This window comes from Populus trichocarpa, chromosome 11 (genome assembly GCF_000002775.5).
Source record: "Populus trichocarpa isolate Nisqually-1 chromosome 11, P.trichocarpa_v4.1, whole genome shotgun sequence".
Taxonomy (NCBI): Eukaryota; Viridiplantae; Streptophyta; class Magnoliopsida; order Malpighiales; family Salicaceae; genus Populus; species Populus trichocarpa.
Window position 1 is genome coordinate 16,021,927 of NC_037295.2, and position 20,901 is coordinate 16,042,827.

At 33.6% G+C, this 20,901-nt stretch overlaps 2 protein-coding genes across 2 annotated transcripts in view; both read right to left on the reverse strand.

Moving 5' to 3' along the window:
- Positions 1-8,803, reverse strand: part of LOC7462372 (G-type lectin S-receptor-like serine/threonine-protein kinase At4g27290) — a 51,342-nt gene extending 42,539 nt beyond the window's left edge. Inside the window, exon 1 of the mRNA XM_024592114.2 lies at positions 8,428-8,803. Within this exon, the coding sequence (XP_024447882.2) occupies positions 8,428-8,767 (340 nt within the window). The 5' untranslated portion in view covers positions 8,768-8,803. The remainder of the gene's footprint in view (positions 1-8,427) is intronic.
- Positions 8,804-14,773: 5,970 nt separating this feature from the next.
- Positions 14,774-18,905, reverse strand: LOC7462374 (G-type lectin S-receptor-like serine/threonine-protein kinase At4g27290). Its single transcript, XM_024592124.2, has 7 exons — positions 17,636-18,905; positions 17,159-17,296; positions 16,829-16,962; positions 16,393-16,603; positions 15,745-15,982; positions 15,516-15,666; positions 14,774-15,291 (listed from the first exon to the last, which is right to left on the reverse strand). The coding sequence occupies exons 1-7, from the start codon at positions 18,903-18,905 to the stop codon at positions 14,986-14,988; spliced, it is 2,448 nt and encodes an 815-aa protein (XP_024447892.1). The 3' UTR covers positions 14,774-14,985.
- Between the last annotated feature and the right edge of the window lie 1,996 nt (positions 18,906-20,901).

Genomic DNA, 20,901 nt, shown 5'->3' on the forward strand with positions numbered 1-20,901 from the left:
TCATATTTCTCATTCCACTAGTATTTCTAGTTTTCCTTTACTTTCCTTTGCATGTAATTTTATTGGTTCTGAAAATAAGAAATGGCATAAACGTCTAGGCCATCCAAACTCTGATGTACTTCGCACTTTGATTAATTCTGGATTATTGGGACATAAAACATGTTCTTCTCTTGATCTTTCTTTTGATTGCACATCATGCACACTTGGCAAAAGTAAAGTTTTACCTTTTCCTCATCATGCATCTTGTGCCTCCAAATGTTTTGATATTATTCATAGTGATGTTTGGGGGATTGCACCTGTTGTTTCTCATGCTCATTACAAATACTTTGTTACTTTCATTGATGACTTTAGTCGTTTTACATGGGTTTACTTCCTCCGAGCTAAAGCTGAAGTTTTTTCAGTTTTTAAGCGATTTCTTGCACTTCTTGAAACTCAATTTTCTGCCAGCATCAAAGTCTTGCGCTCTGATTCTGGCGGTGAATACATGTCTAATGAGTTTCAAGGCTTTCTTCAAAGCAAAGGAATCATTTCTCAACGTTCTTGTCCTTCGACACCACAGCAAAACGGTGTAGCTGAGAGAAACAAATCGTCACCTTCTTGATGTAGTAAGAACTCTTTTACTTGAATCATCTGTTCCTCCTCGTTTTTGGTGTGAAGCTCTTTCTACTTCAGTTCATTTGATTAATCGTCTACCTTCTCCTACATTAAATAATGTTTCCCCTTTCTTTAAGTTATTTGGTCATTCTCTTTTATATTCTGATCTTCGTACATTTGGTTATGTTTGTTTTGTGCATCTCCTTGCTCATGAACGACATAAACTTATTGCTCAATCTGTTAAGTGTGTTTTTCTTGGTTATGATATCCCTCAAAAGGGTTATGTTTGTTATGATCCTCATGCTTGTCGTATACGGGTTTCTAGGAATGTGATTTTCTTTGAAAATCAATATTTCTTTCCATCTCATATTGAATTGCCATCTGCATCTTTACCTCTTTTGCCTAGTTTTTCTGATTCCACAACAATGGTGGAAAGGTTTAGACTTGGTTTTGTTTATGAAAGACGTCGTCGACATGAGTCTGATTCCACTTCCCTTATGCCCCTTTCTGATCTTAACCCGGTGCCTGATCCTGCTCCTATTTCTACCACTCTTCGTCGGTCTACTTGTCTTTCTCGACCTCTTGATTGGTATGGATTTTTCACTCCTGTCTCTCTTGTCACTACTTTATCCACTATTTCCATTCCCTCTTGTTAGAAACAGGCCATGGAACATACATGTTGGCAAAATGCAATGCAAGCAGAACTTCAAGCACTTGAGGAGAATCATACTTGGGATATTGTTCCTAGTCCTTCTACAGTCAAACCTATTGGGAGTAAATGGGTCTTCTCTATAAAACTACGTTCTGATGGGTCTTTAAAATGTTACAAAGCTCACCTTGTAGCTCTGGGTAACAAGCAGGAATATGGGGTTGACTATGAGGAGACATTTTCTCCTGTTGCCAAAATGACCATGGTTCGAACCATCTTAGCTATTGCCGCTTCACAGTCATGGCAACTGCATTAAATGGATGTGAAGAATGCCTTTCTTCATGACGATCTCCATGAAGAGATTTACATGAAGCTCCCCTCTGGTATGATTACTTCTTCTCCTCACAATGTCTGTAAACTAAGACGTTCTTTGTATGGGCTCAAACAGGCTCCCCGAGCTTGGTTTGAGAAGTTTCGCAATACAATTCTTTCATTCAGTTTTACATAAAGTCAGTATGATCCTTCTCTCTTCTTCCACACATCTGTGTCAGGTATATTCCTTCTCTTGGTTTATGTGGATGATATTATCATTACTGGCACTGACTGTGGCTTGATTACTAAGCTTGTAACAATCCCGATTTTTCTACATTCTTTTTCGCGATATATTGAAAATTTCAGGTAAATTTTTTTTTGTGATATACGGGTTCCACCAAAATTTCTACCAAAATTTCGGCAGAGTCTCCCCTATACTGGTAGGTCCCAAGTTATCGACATATACCCTATTTACACTTCTAATATCTCACATCTCATAATTAAAAATCACAACCCAATCATCCTGGGTCTCCACCCAACTCATTATCATCAACACAACACATCTTATTCAATAACATCATATAATATAGTTCAAATGAAAGATTCAATTTCAACTATAAATGTGCATGGTCAAATAGGTACTAAGAGTTTAAACCATTAGAGTAAAAACATACATTCAAATTTACGGATTAATATTACATCTCAAGTTTTATAATTTACATAGTCAAAAGCAAAAGATATCTAAACTAGCATTACCCTTGACGCGACCCTGATGGACCTGAAAATAGAAATTAACATGTACACATAAATATAAAAGATAGTAACAAGCAATAACAATGGCAGACAATAATCTCTACGGAATTTCTTTTGATATATAAAATTAGGCATAAAACTCTTTTACAACATATATTTTCCATCTATTACCAATATCCATCTAATATCTTATCTCATTTTCCAAGAATAATTTCATCTTGGAAATCTCAACACAACTCAATGGTTTGCGAACACCATCTCTTTATAAATCAATTCTCACTTGATACCAAGATATTCCTCTCTTGGTATTAGTAGCTTATCTCATTCTTTTGGAATAACTAATCAATATTTTTCCTTTTCTGAATCTGTTGCTAGAAGGTAATCGCTGAAACTAATAAATCTCATTAGTATTATTAGTCTTCTAATATTGGGCTAGACTAATCAATTTAAGAAATACCGGCACCGATGAAACTTCATCGATACCATTAGCAATCCAAACCTGGATGGCTAATCAATGCCATTTGATTCTTCCATTTGTACCGAACCCCTTTTATTTTTCTTATTAACATCATATGCATTGTAACCACGGTTGCCAAGTATCATTTGCACACAATCTTAGTTATCGACACTACGGTCACTAAGCATCCTTCCCATAACCTTGGTCACCCTCATCACAGTGCCAAGTATCAATTTATGCCTTTAGCCACGATCATTATGGTGTTAAGTATCATCGTAATGTATCCTTAGCCACCAACACTATGGTAACCAATTATCAATCAATTCCCCTCCAATCTCCAAGTCATTATGTCTACCCAATAACCACATTAATTAATTTACTCAATATGTTAATCATATATTAATTATTTTACTCATAACATTTAGAATTTACTATTTCTAACTTCAATCAATTAATTCACATAATCTTTTCAAAACTTAACTATCCAGCTAACTCATCTCGATTGCCAATAATTATGGTAATTTCATATAATTACCCACACTTTTGGTTAACCTTCTACGGTTACCAATACATCTGGTAATTCCATACGAATTACTCAGCCTCCAGCTAACTTCTTTTGTTAGTCAATCAATCATGTAATTCCATACGAATTACCCATATCCAGTTAACTTTCTTGTTAACCAATAAACCCGGTAATTCTCTTAATTGTCCAAGAAATCTGGCTAACCCATCTTGGTTGCCAAAGTCAATCCGGTAATTCCATACGAATTACCCATCATCCGGCTAACCTCTCTTGTTAGCCAATGAATCCGGTAATTCCATACGAATTATCCAACATCCAGCTAACCTCTCTTGTTAGCCAATCAATCCGGTAATTCCATACGAATTACCCATCATCCACCTAACCTCTCTTGTTAGCCAATCAATCTGGTAATTCGTAATATCCAGCTAACTTCCTTGTTAGCCAATATACCCGGTAATTCTCTTAATTACCCAAGAAATCTGGCTAACCCATCTTGGTTGCCACAATCAATCCGGTAATTCCATACGAATTACCCAGCACCCGGCTAACCTCTTTTGTTAGCCAAATGATTTCGGTAATTTCTCTTAAATTACCAATAATTCTCATTTGTAATAATCACTCAACTCATTCATTTGTTTCATTCTTTTAACATCAATTAAACACACAACACAAATATTTAAGAAAAACTAATAATTACAAAATAAGATGATGAATCACCTACCTAGAATAGGTGTACGTGCTGCCACTCCATGCAATTGTCCAGTCCCCACAGCTTTCCCTGTACCACCAGGGATTCAATTTTTATCAATAATACAACCAACATCACATCTTCATTTAATTCTCATTCAACTAGTATTCTCAAACTAATCACAAGGAATTTTCTTTAAGATCTCATACTCTTACTCATTTTAATGTTTATATTCATTCTTATAATTTTGTTATCAAAACCATCACTCAACAGCAATTCCAAGCAACGATTAAAAATTGTCTAATTCCGATCAATTAAGCTTAACCAACCCAGAACACTATCTAGTGTCTTAATCATAACTAAAGTTGTAAAACTCAGTTTTGGGCGTGATTTATCTCTATGAAAGGCTAAACATAGAGATACAAGTTTTATGAAGAAACCAACTCCAAATTATTTTGTTTTAAGGCTCAAAATCAACAATCACAATAGCCCTATTTTTATAGCTAAAATTTTGGACAACGAGGATTTTCATTCCTTGGAAATCCTTTTCAACTTCCAACTTATTTTCATGCAAAATCAACATCATCCAAGGTCATTTGGCATCATTAAATCACAAATTCAAACCAATTCTAAAGCAAAACATTCAAACAATTTCCCTACCTCTACAATATAGCAAGATTAGACCAAAATAAGGAAACGCATTCCTTTTGAGATTTCTCCTATTATTATTATTATTATTATTAATACAACAACATGATGAACTATTCATTTTCTTTCACTTTCTCCTCGTGCGATTAAACATAACGGCAAACCTTAACAATTAATATTCTCAGATCATTATCACAACAATAATTTCACCCTACTAATTGGGATCCATGACAACCTTTATTATCTAACCATTTGCTAAAAACATTTATGGCTAGCTTTAAATATGTTTTATTTTCCAAATTTCTTTCATTTCAATTTCTTCATGGTTCCACCCCATTTATATCCACACAACCAACAAGTTAGCTTTCTATTCAATCAACATGTTCTATTCAATCAACATGTTCATATAGCAATGTTCCTTACTATTCTTACACAATAATCATTCTTCCTCTCATATAAAGAATACACAATTAATCTATAATAATACTAATAACAAGAACATATTTTACCATTACATCTTCCATAAAACCTACACCCACACAATTCTAATCTCATCAAAACATGTATTTAATCAAGCTTACTACATTTTACCAAAACTAGCAATAGATTCAAAAGGCAATAAGTCATCAACCTCTGATTATTATTTCAAAACCAACGGTCAGACTACATATCATAGAGTTGTGCATAATATATCTCAAAATCATAATGATCCAATGGTTAAATCTCCCTAGATCTGAAGAAAACCGAGCTTACCTGAAAATTGACGAGCTACTGTTCAACATTCACGAAACCTTGCCGGAGAAATATTTTCCGATCGCCACCGTCCATAATGAAGGTAACATCTAGGTGCACCACATATACAAGAATGAGCATGATCCAACGGTGGTCGAGAGAGAAATCGGTCGGCGACCAAACTGCCCTGCAGGTGCATTTCCTTTTTGTTTTCCATGAAATTCCAGATGATGATTTTTGTCATTTTGTTCCTTTCAATCTCTCTGGTCAGTTATTAGAGGAGTGTAATGAGAACAACATATCCAAAAATCAGCATGATCCAACGGTGGATTCCAGAGATATAGCCACCGGAGCATTATTGGTTTTCTCCAAAATCTGCAGCTCTCTCCCCTTATCCGCTTTTCTCTATTTTTTTTCTTTTCTTTTCTTTTCTTTTTTTTTAACTGGTGGCCTCTTCGCAGTTTTATAGGCACCTTTTTTTTCATAATTACAATTTTGTTCCTCTTTCATGCTTTTATGTATTTTATTTTATTTTTCATGTAAACTATCTCGTTTATTTCTGTTTAAATCGCTAGTCTTTACCAAACTCCGATTGGGATGAGATATTTAACCAAGGTAGGAAAACATATTAATAGACTTCATACAAAATTTCATCTCGATCCGACGATTGGATTGAGAGCTCTGCTTCCTAATGTAAAATTGGTCAGTTCATAACTTTTCATAAACAATCTAGATTTTTCTTGTTCAATCTTCACAAAAAAAATCATGTCAATTATCATTCTAAACCTTTAAGGTCGTTTAATTATTTTGGAATGTATTCATTTTAGGATTTCCACCTTTATTTATTTATCGGGCTTATTATCGTTTCAAAATAACATCACTGATTTTTAAGCGGTGCTTGCACCTTCAGTCCTACCCTTTTCATTGTACTATCATTTATTATAATGTATTCTTTATTACCTCACTTATTTTCTAAAAAAATATTTTGTCATTTTTCTCATTATCTCATCCATCAAAACACGTTATCAGTTTCTCTGTCCTTATGAATTCTAAACCAAAATTCATTTTATGAAGGTCATCTCTTCCATTATATATCATTATTTATCTATTATTTCTAATCTTGGTTTCCATCACTCATTGAAATATTACCACTTTCAGTCTTACGTTTACACATCTACATATTTAAATTATAAATTTCCAGGGGTTTCACAAAGCTTTAGCAGCAATTACATGCAACTTTCCATATGAAAGATCTTGGCGAGCTCACATACTTCTTAGGATTAAAAGTTCATCACCGACCCAATGGTATTTTCGTGAATCAGCATAAATATATTCAAGATCTTATCACCTTGGCTGGTTTAGAGGACACTTCTTCTGTTGATACTCCTATGGAAGTAAATGTCAAATACAGAAAAGATGAAGGGGACTTGCTAGATGATCCTACTCTCTATATGAGCCTGGTTGGAAGTCTTATATACTTGACCACTACTCGACCTGATATATCCTATGATGTCCATCAGGTTAGTCAGTTTATGTCTTCTCCTCGGCATCTCCATCTTGCTGCAGTTTGACGCATCATCCGCTATCTTCGAGGCTCACCTAATCGTGGGTTGTTCTTCCCTACTGGCTCCTCTCTTCAACTTGTTGCCTATAGTGATACTGATTGGGCTGGGTGTCCGGATACACGTCAATCTACTACGAGTTGGTATATGTTTTTAGGTAATGCCTTAATTTCTTGGAAATGTAAGAAACAAGATCGTGTTTCTAAATCCTCCACTGAGGCTGAGTATCGTGCCATGTCTACTGCTTGTTCTGAAATTGTATGGCTGTGCGGTCTTCTCGAAGAGCTTGGGTTTCCTCAGGTCACCTCTACCCCACTTCATGCTGATAATACTAGTGCTATTCAGATTGCCACCAATCCTGTTTTCCATGAACGCACCAAACATATTGAGGTTGATTGTCATTCTATTCGCAACACCTTGGAAAATCAGGTGATACCTCTTCCTCACATATCTTCTTATCTTCAAATAGCTGATGTCTTCACCAAAGTTATGACTCAACAGCGACATCAATTTCTTGTTGGCAAATTGTTGCTGGTTGACTTACCAGCATCAATTTGAGAGGGGATGTTACCATATAGGTATACAATTAGGACTCTTAATATTAAGTATCAAAGATTATCTTATCATAGACTCCTTTATAGCAAAATAACCTTCTATGTAGACTCCTTGTATGGCAAAATAACCTGCAATGTATAAGAGGCTTCTTTATGCTGAGTGCAGGGGAGGACATTCTGCCTAGTTAATAAATTGATTAACTTTCTTGGTACTCTTGGCTTGAATATATTAACACATACTGTCACGGCCCAGTCTGTTGGCACTTTTGGTACGAACCCATCCAAGCATTCACACACTGGAGAGCTTTGAATATTGCATAAACCGTTTGCACCACAGAGTGCATAGCGATCACAATTATCTGTGTTTGCTGTTTCATAAAGCAACCAACTTTGCGTTCGCTCAATCCAAGCGAGGCTCGGGATATCGTCATTCTGATCTGTCATGAACCTCCAAAGCATTGACTTATCAACAAGACTTTCTCTGTAGACTATCTCCTCCTCACTAATAACAAATTCAAATTTGTATATGGGATTTGGTTTCAAGTTAGGTATCCCACTGAACCGCAGCCCATCCCATGGCCCTGATCTGTTCTTCATTTTTGAACCTTGCTTCAGTACTAACTCAGGATATCCGTAAGGAATAAGCATACAAGTAAAGTTACCTCTGGAAGGATCATCTGGTGACTTCCACGATGTCATGTACCACTCCATGCCTGTTATTCTATGCCTTCCTAGCTTCATGCCTGGCAATATTGTATCAGTTGGATGTTCAAAACTCTGCCACAAGGAATTTTCCAGGCTATCACCCTCCTCTTTCACAACAAGGTTTCCTGAATCCAGAAGTTGAGCAGCTGGATTAGAAGCAGATCTCGATGAGTTCGAATTGAAGACCAAATTATGGTCCCATTCTGATTGAGAATGACAAGAATTCCCATGTCAGTTAGCCTTAAAACACCTGATGAATCATTAAGGGGGGTCTCTCTATTGGCTACCCAAACTATAGTCATGACAGGTATCTTGCCATACCATATCCCTACGTATCGGTTCTTGGATTCTCCAGGGCTGAAAAATCCCAACACATAGGTTCCTTCAGCTGAAACTATGGTATCACCATCTCTAATGGAGTGAGTTGTGTTTATGGTGTCAATAGCAGTTGCTGTTTCTACAATAAGCAATAAAGAGGAGCAAAAAAGAAGTACAAGAATGCAATGTTCCGTTGGTACTCCCATTGTTTCCTTTTCCCTGTACCTCACTTTTTGATATTGATGACTGCCATAGATGGTGAAAATGTTCATGCTAAAAACGGCATATTTGAGGGCACAAGTGGAATGCTTTGAACTGAGGCGCGGTTAGGTGGGACGTCCCTAGCTATACTCTTCGAACGTTTTTTACTGGATCCCGTCAATGGCTTTTGATTTGATTGAATCCCTGTATAATATGCAGTATCTATCATGTACCCCCTTCTTTAAAGTTGACTGTTAGACAGCAAGTGCAAGATTGCACCAAATAAGTAAAAAAAAAAGAAACATGTGAAAAAGAATTAAAATAAGTAGTTCCAATCCATTGCGAACCTTCACATGCTTTTTTCTCTGCTTCGAATCACCCCATATTTTTTTTATAAATTGAAAGTATCCCTATATTAAGGGTTTGTTCATTTAGACCCCTATAAAATGATTACTTATAATTACCTTTTGGCCCCATCTCTCTCACAATTTTTTTTCCCTTATATATAAACCCCCCCCCCCCAAAAAAAAAAAAATAAATAAATAAATAAAATCAATACGCTCTAACTCTTTCATGCTTCAATGCCTATCCATCTAGCAAAATAGTAGATACCATATTGAAACATACCCTACATCCTAGGCCAATTCAAATTTTTTTAACATAAAAAAAATAATTAGGTGATGATAGTGTTTAAAAAAAAAAACAAGAAAAACCTAACACTCAAGTTACTAATTAACTTGACTATATCTAGTAAGATCAGTTAATTTTATAATATGATTTAAATCGAAGACAATGATAACAAATATGCATAAAAAAAAAACCTGGTAATAATTAACTAAAAAAATAAATCATTGATATCATATATGTAAGGAGAAAAAGAAAAGATTGATGGAGACCCATCGCCACTCTACTATGGACATCGCCTATAAACATAAGAGTTTGATGAGATGATTCAAACTCCATGACAAAAGGATACAAGATGACATCGAAAGAAGATGCATGGTTCAATAGAGTAATGCCCTAGAAAAGCAAATTGAACAAAACACAATGAAGTGAGTATCTAACTATATTCAATTAATCAATTTTATTTAATTCAAGAATAAAATTTATTTTGAAAAAATATATTTAATAAAGAAAAAAAAACATAAGGACCCCAATAACCCAACCAAATAAAAAAGAACAAGGGATAAAACAAAGGATGTAAAAAGCATATAAAAACACAGAGCCCAATTTCCAATAAAATAAATATTGAATGATAAAATTAAAAAAAACTTAAAATAATGATTAAAAAAACAAAGCAAACCCTAGCGAACATTCTTAACCTAACTTAGTTTTCAAACTACAACCCGTGAAATTCCAAAATTGGCTTAACCTAAAAGCTCAAATCCAAAGTAATTCAATATTGAAAGATGAAATTGGGTATAAAAAAATATCAAACTAAAAAATTTAGTAAAGCAAAGAAAAAAATAAGGATAAAATCTTATAGAAAAAAACGATCGAGGGTGAATCGCCAAAAAATTAAATTATAAAAATTATTTTAGATGACATAAATAGCGATTGAAAGATGAAGACCAAATCTGACAAATAAAAAAAATAAAAAAAGAATGAAATTGAAATAAATTTTGATTTTCATAAGTTATTCCAAATAAAACAAATATTAACCAAAAGATTAGGGACTAAATTGAAAACAAAAAAAAAAAAGCTAGGTGCATGATTTGAAATATTGCATGGCAGGGCATAAAAATCAAGGGAGATGGAGGAAAGAAAGAAGAAAAAGAAAAAAGAAATGGCTGCTGGAGCAAAACTGAAGTTCTATTTTCTATACTCGTCACCATTATATAGAGTAGACATCGAGAAGAATCTAAAGATGCCCAGAAAAGACCTTTTTAGTTTCTAGAATTAACCAAACGCGTCGCATAAAGAAGAGCTGTGATGATTTTTAGATGTAGTTAGATTATATGATATAATATTAAAAGAATTATGAATAGATAATTGCATGTATTTAGTTTAATTTTAATAAAATATTATATTAGATGAATCATTATGTTTAATTATGAAATTGGATTGTGAATTGTGATCAAAGATGGGTTGGACATTGATAGAATTAGAAAACTAATTTGGTTTTTTCTATGGGCGAGCTAAAAAACTGAAAAACTAATTAAACCGAGAAAACCGGAAAAAAAAATTAACAAAAAAAACCGAACCATGAAAAAAAACCGATTAAACCGATTAGAATTTTGAAAAAACTGACCGGTTCGATTTTGGTTTTAAAAATCTAAAACTGAAAAAACAGAACCGAACCCAAATCGAAAAAAAACCAAGTCAAACCGGGAAACACCGAGCCAAACCTGTTTGAACTGGTTTTTTCCCCAAAATAACCGAACAAAAAATGATCAGTTTAAACCAGTTTTATTTCAGTTTCTATTTTTTTCAAAAAAAACTAGTTTTAATTTTTTTTTATAAAAATCAAACTAAATAAAAAAATAATCACCCTTAATTTTTTGTATGCAGGGAGGGAGTTAAAAGGCTAAAAAAAATTTCATCATTGCACCTCGTGAAATTATGTTACATCCTTGAATATTCTACCGAACGTGCTATATTACTAAAAGGAATCAACTGTGCTAAGGTAAAAAAAACTCTCCTCTCCCTTAGTTTTTAGCAATTGTTTTGGTTGTGTTTATAACCATGAAATCAACTAAATTATATTAAAATAACTCCCACGTAACTTAATTAAAATCTAGGTTATGTAAGGAATTCAGTCAAGAAAATTCAAGATTAATCTAGATGAAATTTAATAATAATATATCAAATAATTTTTGTAGCCTAAACCTTTTCTTTTACATTTAATTTTTTTTATCCAACCCTTAGCGGTAAACAAGATAAGCACTCTAACACCAGGATTTCAAAAACAAGAATAATATAAAAGGCCTAAAGGCTCATTTTACATGTATTTTAATTTTATAAACCATGAACACATGCAAATGGGCATGAAGCCAAATCCAAATCCAAAGAACTTGTTTCTAGTTGAAAGGGCCTTCAGGGGGTTCCAAATCCAAAGAACCTAAAGCTGATAAGACTGTTTTCAAATTCTTTTTGTTATTTATTAAACATATTCTATGCTTGACAAATATATATATATATATATATATATATATATATATGTTAAATTGATGCAAATTATCCAACATTATACTGAGCGAAAGATACTAGCATACTTGACATTCCATGCTTGCATTGTTATGCTGAATAGTAAACATGGATGCCTTATGTTTTCTTGGTTTTGATAGTGAGTAATTTATATTACTTGGCAGCCATCGAGCAGGCCGCCATCGTCAATATACTTCCAAAGTCCAATATAGAAGAAGGTCACGCCGTCTCGAATTTTTGGTCCTATACACTTACCGCTACCCCCCACACGGCACTCTCACCTTTTCTGTCAAGAAAATTACTCAAAATTCAAAAATTCCAAATAAATACGCATTCAATTTCAAGTGTTGAATTTCTGTTAGTCCAATCACAAGAACTGAAAACGAGTTTTGACTCAGGAACGTTGGGTTTAACCATTGCCCCGTTTGAAATTTTTTTTTTTTAAAGTAGTTTTTTCTAGCAATTTAATTTTTAAAAAGTGATTTTTTTAAAAAAAAAATTGATAGTATCATGAAAAATAAATTAAAAAATATTTATCAGTGTTTGATTATGTCATGGAAAATGAATTGAGAAATAATATATTAATATTTTTAAAAATATTTATTAAAATAATATGAAAAAATCTTACAAATTAAAAAGTTGAAAAAAAATGAAATTGAAAAAAAAACTAATTTCATAAATTATCTTAAATAAAATAAATAATAATTAAAATAATAAAAATTAAATCTAACAGATAAAAAAATTAAAATATAATAAAATTAAAAAATAATATCAGAGTTCTGAAGTCTGATTTGAAACCAGACCCCTTTTTAAGCTATGCTTTTGTTTTTAATGACAGATAGGCATACTTAACTTATGATGTTATTAACAGCTCTATTGCTTTGACCTTCGTTTTTTATCAAGACGGTGTCCTGGAGCGGCTCGCCTGGATTGACCGATTTAATAATTGGATAGTGTACTCAAGTGCACTAGGAGATAACTGCGATAACTATGCACTATGCGGTGCTTATGGCAGGTGCACCATCGGAAACTCCCCAGTATGTGGGTGTTTGAACAGATTCGTGCCAAAAAACCAAAGGGAATGGGTAAGGGCAGACTGGTCTAACGGGTGCGTTCGGAGGACACCGCTGAACTGCCAGAATGAAGATGGATTTATAAAGCATTATAACATTAATTTGCCAGACTCAAAGATTTGGGCAATGAATAAAAGCATGACAACGGAAGAATGCAGGGTGAAATGCTTGAATAATTGTTCTTGCATGGCTTATACAAATTCAGTTATAAGTGGAAATGGAAGCGGATGCATTCTCTGGTTTGGTGACCTGGTGGACATCAGACAATACACGGAGGATGGACAGGATCTTTTTATTAGAATGGCTTCTTCTGAAGTAGGTAAATATAAGCACATTCTTACATGCTGAATATAATATATTATATTTATTGCATAGCACTGCATAATACCAAAAATCCATGGCTAATGCTTTGAAACGTAACAGATTGGAAATTTATGGAAACATATCAGACTGGAGGTATTCTAGATCAATATTTTATAGAGAGATTAATTTATTAAAAATTTATTTAATTAACATGATTTAAATAAATTATAGATAAATAAAAAATTAATTTTAAATAACTCTTGGTTTTTCTCCTTAAAAAATCCTTGGTTTTTCTAAATTTAATTTTTAATTTATAGAGGTTAATCAAAGGTTGATAATGGTGAAAATTAATTCTTATTAACTCTTTAACCTTTTAACTTCTAAAATTCATTATAAAAATGGGGTAAAACAAGAGATTCTATCTTGATTTTTGTAGATTTTTACATACTCTTTTGTTAGAGAATAATATAAATCATATATTGGACCTCACCTACAAACTTAAACTTGGGTTGAGATGGTTCTTTGATATAGTATAAGAGTCTTAATGACTAAGCGGTCACGAGTTCGAATCTCACCATCCTCATTTATGTGATAAAAATTAAGCACAAGGTAATGTGGGCCTGTGCATATTTTAAGCCCAAAGGGCTTTCACTTGAGGGGATGTGTTAGAGAATAATATAAATCAGAAACATTTGAGTTTCATATTCTTTGGTTCAAATACATTTTTTAGAAGTTCATCTAAAAAAAGTTATATTGTTAAAATCCCGGGAGACATATTGCAAACATCCTAACTGCATAAGTAAAGAGCAATAAAACCTTAAGAAAATATGATTTATCATTAAAAACAACAAAAAAATTATTACTTATTTATTACTTTAAAGTGCTTTAATAAATAAGTACCCTCTTTTATTTTAATTTAAGCATACTAGTATGCATTCTAGAATTTTGAATTAATATCAATTGCAAGTTTGATTAAATGCTTAATATGCATGCTATAATTCTTTTTATTATATTTATGTTGAAAGCATGTTTGCCATGAGTTATGTTTTTGCATGTTTATGGGCCACGTTTGTTTCATAGAAAGTGGTTTTCTAGAAATCATTTTCCAAACTTTTCTATGTTTGTTTGTCATTAAAAAAATTGATCAACAAGAAACACTTTCCAGTCAAAAACAAATTTGGCTTGGTTTTCAGAAAAGTATTTTTCTTAGAATTTGATTTTTATATCAACTTCAGTCTTTATTTTTATGATTGTTATTTATTTTATTTTTATTATTTTTTTAATTGAAATTTTTTAAACATGTATAAATCTAAGTTTTTATTGGACATTTTTCCCAGCCTAAGTCCCATGCTTGACAAAACTTGATGTAGACTAATTTAGTATATAGATTGGATCAATTCCAAATCAAGGAAAATAACTTTGGTTAGTATATAATTAATTAAAATACTTGATTAATTTTCAAGGACAGATCAAGAATATACAAACAATCTCCAATCCTGATAAGAAAACCCATGCATTACTTACAATTTCCAAAACCAACCAAGCATACCAAACTAATCCTGAATGGTTTTTTACGTTCAAAATGTTTCAGAAGATCTATCCATGAGAATGTTGACACAAACACCTGCCTTACATAACGTCGATACATGGTGACTGTCGACCAAGTAATCAAAACACATTTTTTCTTTGTGAGATGACTAATCCATATGTCCCTAGTACAGTAAGCATAAAATACTTAGAAACAATATATCAGAACGACAAGCAATCTATCTTTGTTCTAACTCTGAAATCGAGCATTCATTAGCTGAACATGGTTTGCTCGGGCTGGAAGAATAAGCTGCTTCAATCAGATCCCTTTCAAAGAAAAAACCTGGTTGTCTAGGATGGGGCAATTCATCTTCATTACCCAACATCAAAACTACATTCGACATGTTTGGCCTGTCTTCTGGATCTTCTTGCACACATAATAAACCCACGTGAATTGAACGTAACACTTCCGATAAATTGCATGTTATAACAAAGGATTCTGCAGCCAGTTCCACAGACCTGTTTTCTTTGAAAAGTTTCCAAGCCTGATAAGCAGAAAACCATGTTATTAGAATGAATTTGATGTCTTGAAATAAGAAAATATTATTAACAACTCTATGTTCTCTGGACTCAAACATCTAAATCCATCATGCACACCGTTGTCGGGTTGGATTAGTTTCGATGTTCTTACAAATATTTCATGCCTTTGAAGCGGAACCTAACATAGGTGCTTGAGAGCAAAGTGAGACAACATAGTTTTGAAACTTACATGCCCAAGAAGGTTGAGGTGGTGGTCTGGATGACAGAATCCTCTGTTTCTTTTCCCACTTACTATCTCTAGCACCAATACACCAAAACTGAAGACGTCCGAATTTAGTGAGTAGAGTCCATAATTTGCGTACTCAGGAGATATGTAGCCGCTGCATTTATTCATGGAATGTTAAGTTGCATTTGTCAAAAAATGAAAGATAAAACCATATGTTGGTGGAGACACTTACAATGTACCAGCCACTTTATTAGTATTGGCTTCGGTTTCATTCCCTCCAAAACTTCTAGCCAGGCCAAAGTCTGAAATTTTTGGGCTCAGTTCATAGTCCAACAAAATATTGCTGGCTTTCAGATCTCTGTGAATTACTCTTAGTCTTGAGTCCTGGTGAAGATAAAGGATTCCACGAGCAATCCCATTGATAATTTTGTAGCGCTTGGGCCAGTCTAGTTGCAAGCTGTGTGTTTTTTCTGCCATATTTTTTGCCAAGTCAATTCATTCCAGCTCTTATCAGATTCCTAAATGCATACGAAAAACTAGGAAAAAAAGTAATCCATACTTAAAATACTTAATGAATGTTGTCATGTTGAATTAAAATTACAATTGGTATGGCAGCATGTGTGACCATTAAAGTGGAGAAGTCTTCCCTCCAATCCATTTTCCCAAAGGTTTTGAAGGAAGCACAACAGCTTCTTGTTTTGGTGTATATGGTTTCCACTTTCTCCTAGTAACTTGTATCCCCGACTGATCTACTGAACTTTTTATCTTAAGCCACAGCTCATGGCATTGTTCACTCAGAGTTGGTTTGGTGCTTGAACACTGACAACCCAAGTGTGCAATAAGTTTAATTAATTTGTAGGCGTTTTGAGAGATCCCATACCGAAAATTAAAACGTCCAAGCTTTTGTTGGGCAAGAACTCATAGATCAACATCTTTTCATCTCCTTCAATGCAGCATCCTAGAAGCTTCACTAGATTCCGGTGCTGAAGTTTCACAATGTAATTTGCCTCATTTTTGAGCTCATCAAGTCCTTGTCTCGAATTCCTAGAAAGCCTCTTGACAGCTATTTCTCGTCCATCTGCTAATGTTCCCTGCAAATAATAACTCAGTATCCTAAACAAATCAATACTGTCCAAGCATGTTTCGGAACTCTGAAGTTTGAATACTGTCCAAGCAGTCATTATTTTATGCTTAAAAGGCTCAATCCCATGGTTGATGTTTCAAAGAAACTAATACCACAAATATCATTGTTGCCATGGGTTTCCACCGTGAAATTTAAAAGCCATCAAGATGCTTGATTGATTATAGATTAGTACCTTGTAAACTGGTCCGAAACCGCCTTCTCCAAGTTTGTTGTCAGTGGAAAAATTATTTGTTGCACATGCCAAGGTACCAAAATCAAAAAATGGTAGTTCCAGGTCTTCCTTCTTGCGCATGTTATTTGATTGTCCTGCACGCAGAACTGGGAAGAATAAGAAAGTAGGAGAACAATATCTTCTGTTACACTAAAATTTCTTCAAGCCGTCAATACATTTATGTATCTAATTATTCTAAAAATAAAATTTTAAAAGAAACAAATCTTCTTATCTGAAAATCGAAAGATGGAGTATAGGAGTAGTTAAATTTTCATGGCGTGAATAACGTACTATTTTTCTGTTGCTGCTTCCAAATATACAAGACCAGGGCTAGGCCAAGGAACAGAATTCCAGTAAACAATGCAGTGCTTATTATGATCCTTTTCTTCGCATTGGATTTTGTATTTATCTTTGCGCCATCTCCATTATCTACAACATGGCAGAGAAAATGTGGATTTAAAAGACAACAATAGGAAAGACCATAGAATATACATTAGTGAAACAGATAACTGCGCAAGTGTGCAGGCAAAAGGAATGGAAGAAAATTTTCTTCTATATATATCTCAAGCATGTGATTTCCCATTTTTTCTCTTTCTGAAGTAAACTTAATATTAGAATAAATCATTTAGGCAGCAATTTCATAGATCTGAATATTGTTATTTTTCTGATGAATAGGCAGTTACAATTTAAAGGATGATTTAACAAGAAGTTGCTAGAATATAATTTATAGATACTTACTTTTCTAGTCTGAAGATAGATTCATCATACCTAGTTCTGACTCAGCCATCCGTATATAAACATCTTGCTCATTTACAGCAATAACTCTTATGTCAATCAGGTCGCCAAACCAGAGCAAGCACCCACTTCCTCCATTCCTGATGTCCAAATTTGAATATGCTGTACAGCTACAGTTCTTTATACACTTTTTTTTGCACTCCTCAAGATTCATACTCGTGTTAAACCATGACGTTTTTGTCTCTGGCAACTTCAGTCCAGAGAGCTTCTGAAAGCCATCTCCAGAACAATTTAGTGGAGTCCTTCTAACACAACCGTTTGACCAATCGGCCACGTTCCAATCTCTTGGAGTTTTAGGTACAAATCCATCCAAGCAATCACACAGTACTGGAGAACTGTCAATACTACATATTCCATTTGTACCACATAGTGCATAACGATCACAATTATCTGTAGTTCCAGTATCGTACAGGAACCAACTTTGTGTTTTCTCATTCAACACGAATTCCTGGAAATCTCCATTTGGACTGACCACGGCCCTTGAAAGAATTGAGCTACTATGAAAATGATATGTCAAAAACATCTCTTTTTCATTAAAAAGAAATTCAATTGTGAACTTGGAAGTTGATTTTAATTGAGTTAAACCACTTAACAGTATACCGTTCCATGCTCCAGACCTGCACTTCACTTTCGAGCCTTCCGTTAGTACTATCTCAGGATATCCATAAGGAACCATCATGCATGTAAAATTACCTCTGGAAGGATCATCAGCTGACTTCCATGATGTCAGGTACAAGTTCATGCCTGCTATTCTATTCCATCCTATCTTCATGTCAGCCAATATTGTATCAGTTGGATGTTCGAAACTCTGCCACAAGGAATTTTCCAGGTTGCTATCTCCCTCCTCTTTCACAACCAGGTTTCCTGAATCCAAAAGTTGAGCAGTTGGATTCCTTGCAGGTCTTGTTGTGATGGAAGACCAAATCACACTCTTATGGCGATCGAGAATGATAAGAATTCCTTTGTTGGTGAGCCTTAAAACGCCCGACGAATCATTGAGGGGAGTTTCTCTGTTGGCAACCCAAACTACAGTTTGAACTCGTATTTTTCCATACCATATGCCCAAGTATCTGTCTTTGGATTTTGCAGGACTGAAAAATCCTAATTCATAGGTTCCATCTGCTGAAACCATAGTATCACCATCTATGATAGGCTGAGTTGTGTTTATGATGTCAATGGCTGTGGCAACTTCTCTATCCAGCAATAAAAAGAAGCAAAAAAGAAGTATGGAAATGAAATGCATTGCTACTTTGATGATGTTTTCTTCTTCTATAGCTTAGTTTGTAAATAACTTATTGTTTAGATCTGAAAATATTTATTGTCGCGAACTGCATATTTATTGTCGCGAACTTGTCTACAGGGGAACAATGTTCCAATATTTTTTAGATAAAAGCCAACGTTGAATAATATTTTTAAGATAAAAGCCAACGTGCAATTTATAATCTAATGACATGGGTTTTTGAGGTCATATTCCAAAAAATCTATAATACGCTTTTAACACGAGACATTTATTTTTTAATTATAGACAAGACAAAACAAAGCTTAAAAACAGTTTGATCAGTTCAACATGGTTTTTTTAAGATCATATTTGACAATAATTAGCCATGATCCCATAATGATCAATTGGCCATAATTCTATTGTAAATTGTATTTATTTTTCTAGTTGTTTTAGAATTTATTTTCTCGTTATTTTGTAGAGTTTTTAATTTGATTTTCCTAATTAGGAGTAAGGGATTTGTTTGATCTAGATTTCTTATATATGTTGGTTTTGAATTCTTATATAAAGAGCTTCATGTATTATTTTGAAGGCAGACATTAAGAACAAAATTTATGAAATAAAAACCTTGTAGGACTTGAAAAACCTTAACAATATGTGCTGTGTCATTTGGTATTAGAGCAAGTTGGTATATTCGATGAATATAGGTAGTGGCCATAACTTCCCACCTAGCAATACAAGAGTGAAGGCTATCTAGAATATTGTGAGGGCTCAAAAGGCAACATAGAGAACCCTATTACAAAAATTTGATCAATAAAAGCATTCCATAATAGACTTCAATGAGTTAATGGAACAACTACGAGGGGGGGAGGGGGAGGGGTCGTATATAAGAATCGTGAAGAAGAGAGGAACATGTTTAGAGACTTACGTCGAGGGCAAACCAAATCCTATATCTATTCATTCAAATCCATATTCGCATCATGTCTATTTGGAGAATGGTGTATATGACAAGAGATGCATTGAAAATTCAAATTGCAATCAATCTTTTCATAGACACATTCCTTATTATGGTGAAATTCCTTTCTTGGATGAAAATCTCTTTAAAAAATATTTTATTAGATGATTATTAGAAGATTAATTTTATTTGAATAAGATTCCTTATTATTAAAAAGTAGGATTTTCCAAACACGATGTTACTTATGGTGTTAAAGATTAGTGGTTTAAAGTTCTAAGTGATAGAGCGCATACTAATAAGTCTATAATTCCATCATAGCAAATTTTAAGAAAATTATTATCTTTAGAGTTTATACAAGATGATTATAAAGAGATTTGTATTGAGCATTTAAGCATTCAGGTTATAATTACTCGCCTTAAGTTGACATGCAGCTAGGCGAGTCGAGTGGACGCGTTAACACTTTTTTTTACATTTATTAGCACAAATAGTTCTTGATTAATTTAATTAAATTCATGCATAGGCATTTAGATTTATAATTAGGATTTGTTTTGTAAAAAAATGCATTTGAAAAGGTTGCATATTTATTGTTTTTATTTGCCAAAAAAAATATCTGACCGGGGGAGAAGAGCTAATCAAATAACTAGCTTTATACTAAAAGAGCTCTTTCTTGTACTGGAGCACAAATATTGTTTACCATCTTGCAGATCACTATAGATCGGAGCGTTGATTTAAAAAAAAAAAATGGATTTGTTCCTTGAAGTTTTATTATGCATGATTTAGCTATTTTGAGCTCAAATTAGCACTCAATTACATATTTTTTGAGAGGGAGGGTTTAATTGAAAGATAAAGGACTGAAGTTAAAAGAAAGGGTAAAATAGGTGGTGGCTTTGAAATTTGTCTTAAAAGTTCATTTACATCCCCCATCTTATTTGGCTTTTAGGTAACTGGTCCCTTTAATTTTTAAAAATTGAATTTTGGTATCAAACTTTATTTTCCTAATTTTCAATCATTTTTTGGTAGGAGGAGAGAGAGGATCTTCGACTTCCAGCATAAAGTGAGAAAGTTGTA

Coding starts and splice junctions, on each gene's coding strand:
- LOC7462374 (XM_024592124.2), bottom strand. CDS start 18,905: ATGCATTTCATTTCCATACTTCTTTTTTGCTTCTTTTTATTGCTGGAT. Junction 17,297..17,635: donor GATGGCTGAGTCAGAACTAG/GTATGATGAATC, acceptor GCCATGTTGTAG/ATAATGGAGATGGCGCAAAG. Junction 15,983..16,392: donor CTTGGACGTTTTAATTTTCG/GTATGGGATCTC, acceptor AAAATATGGCAG/AAAAAACACACAGCTTGCAA.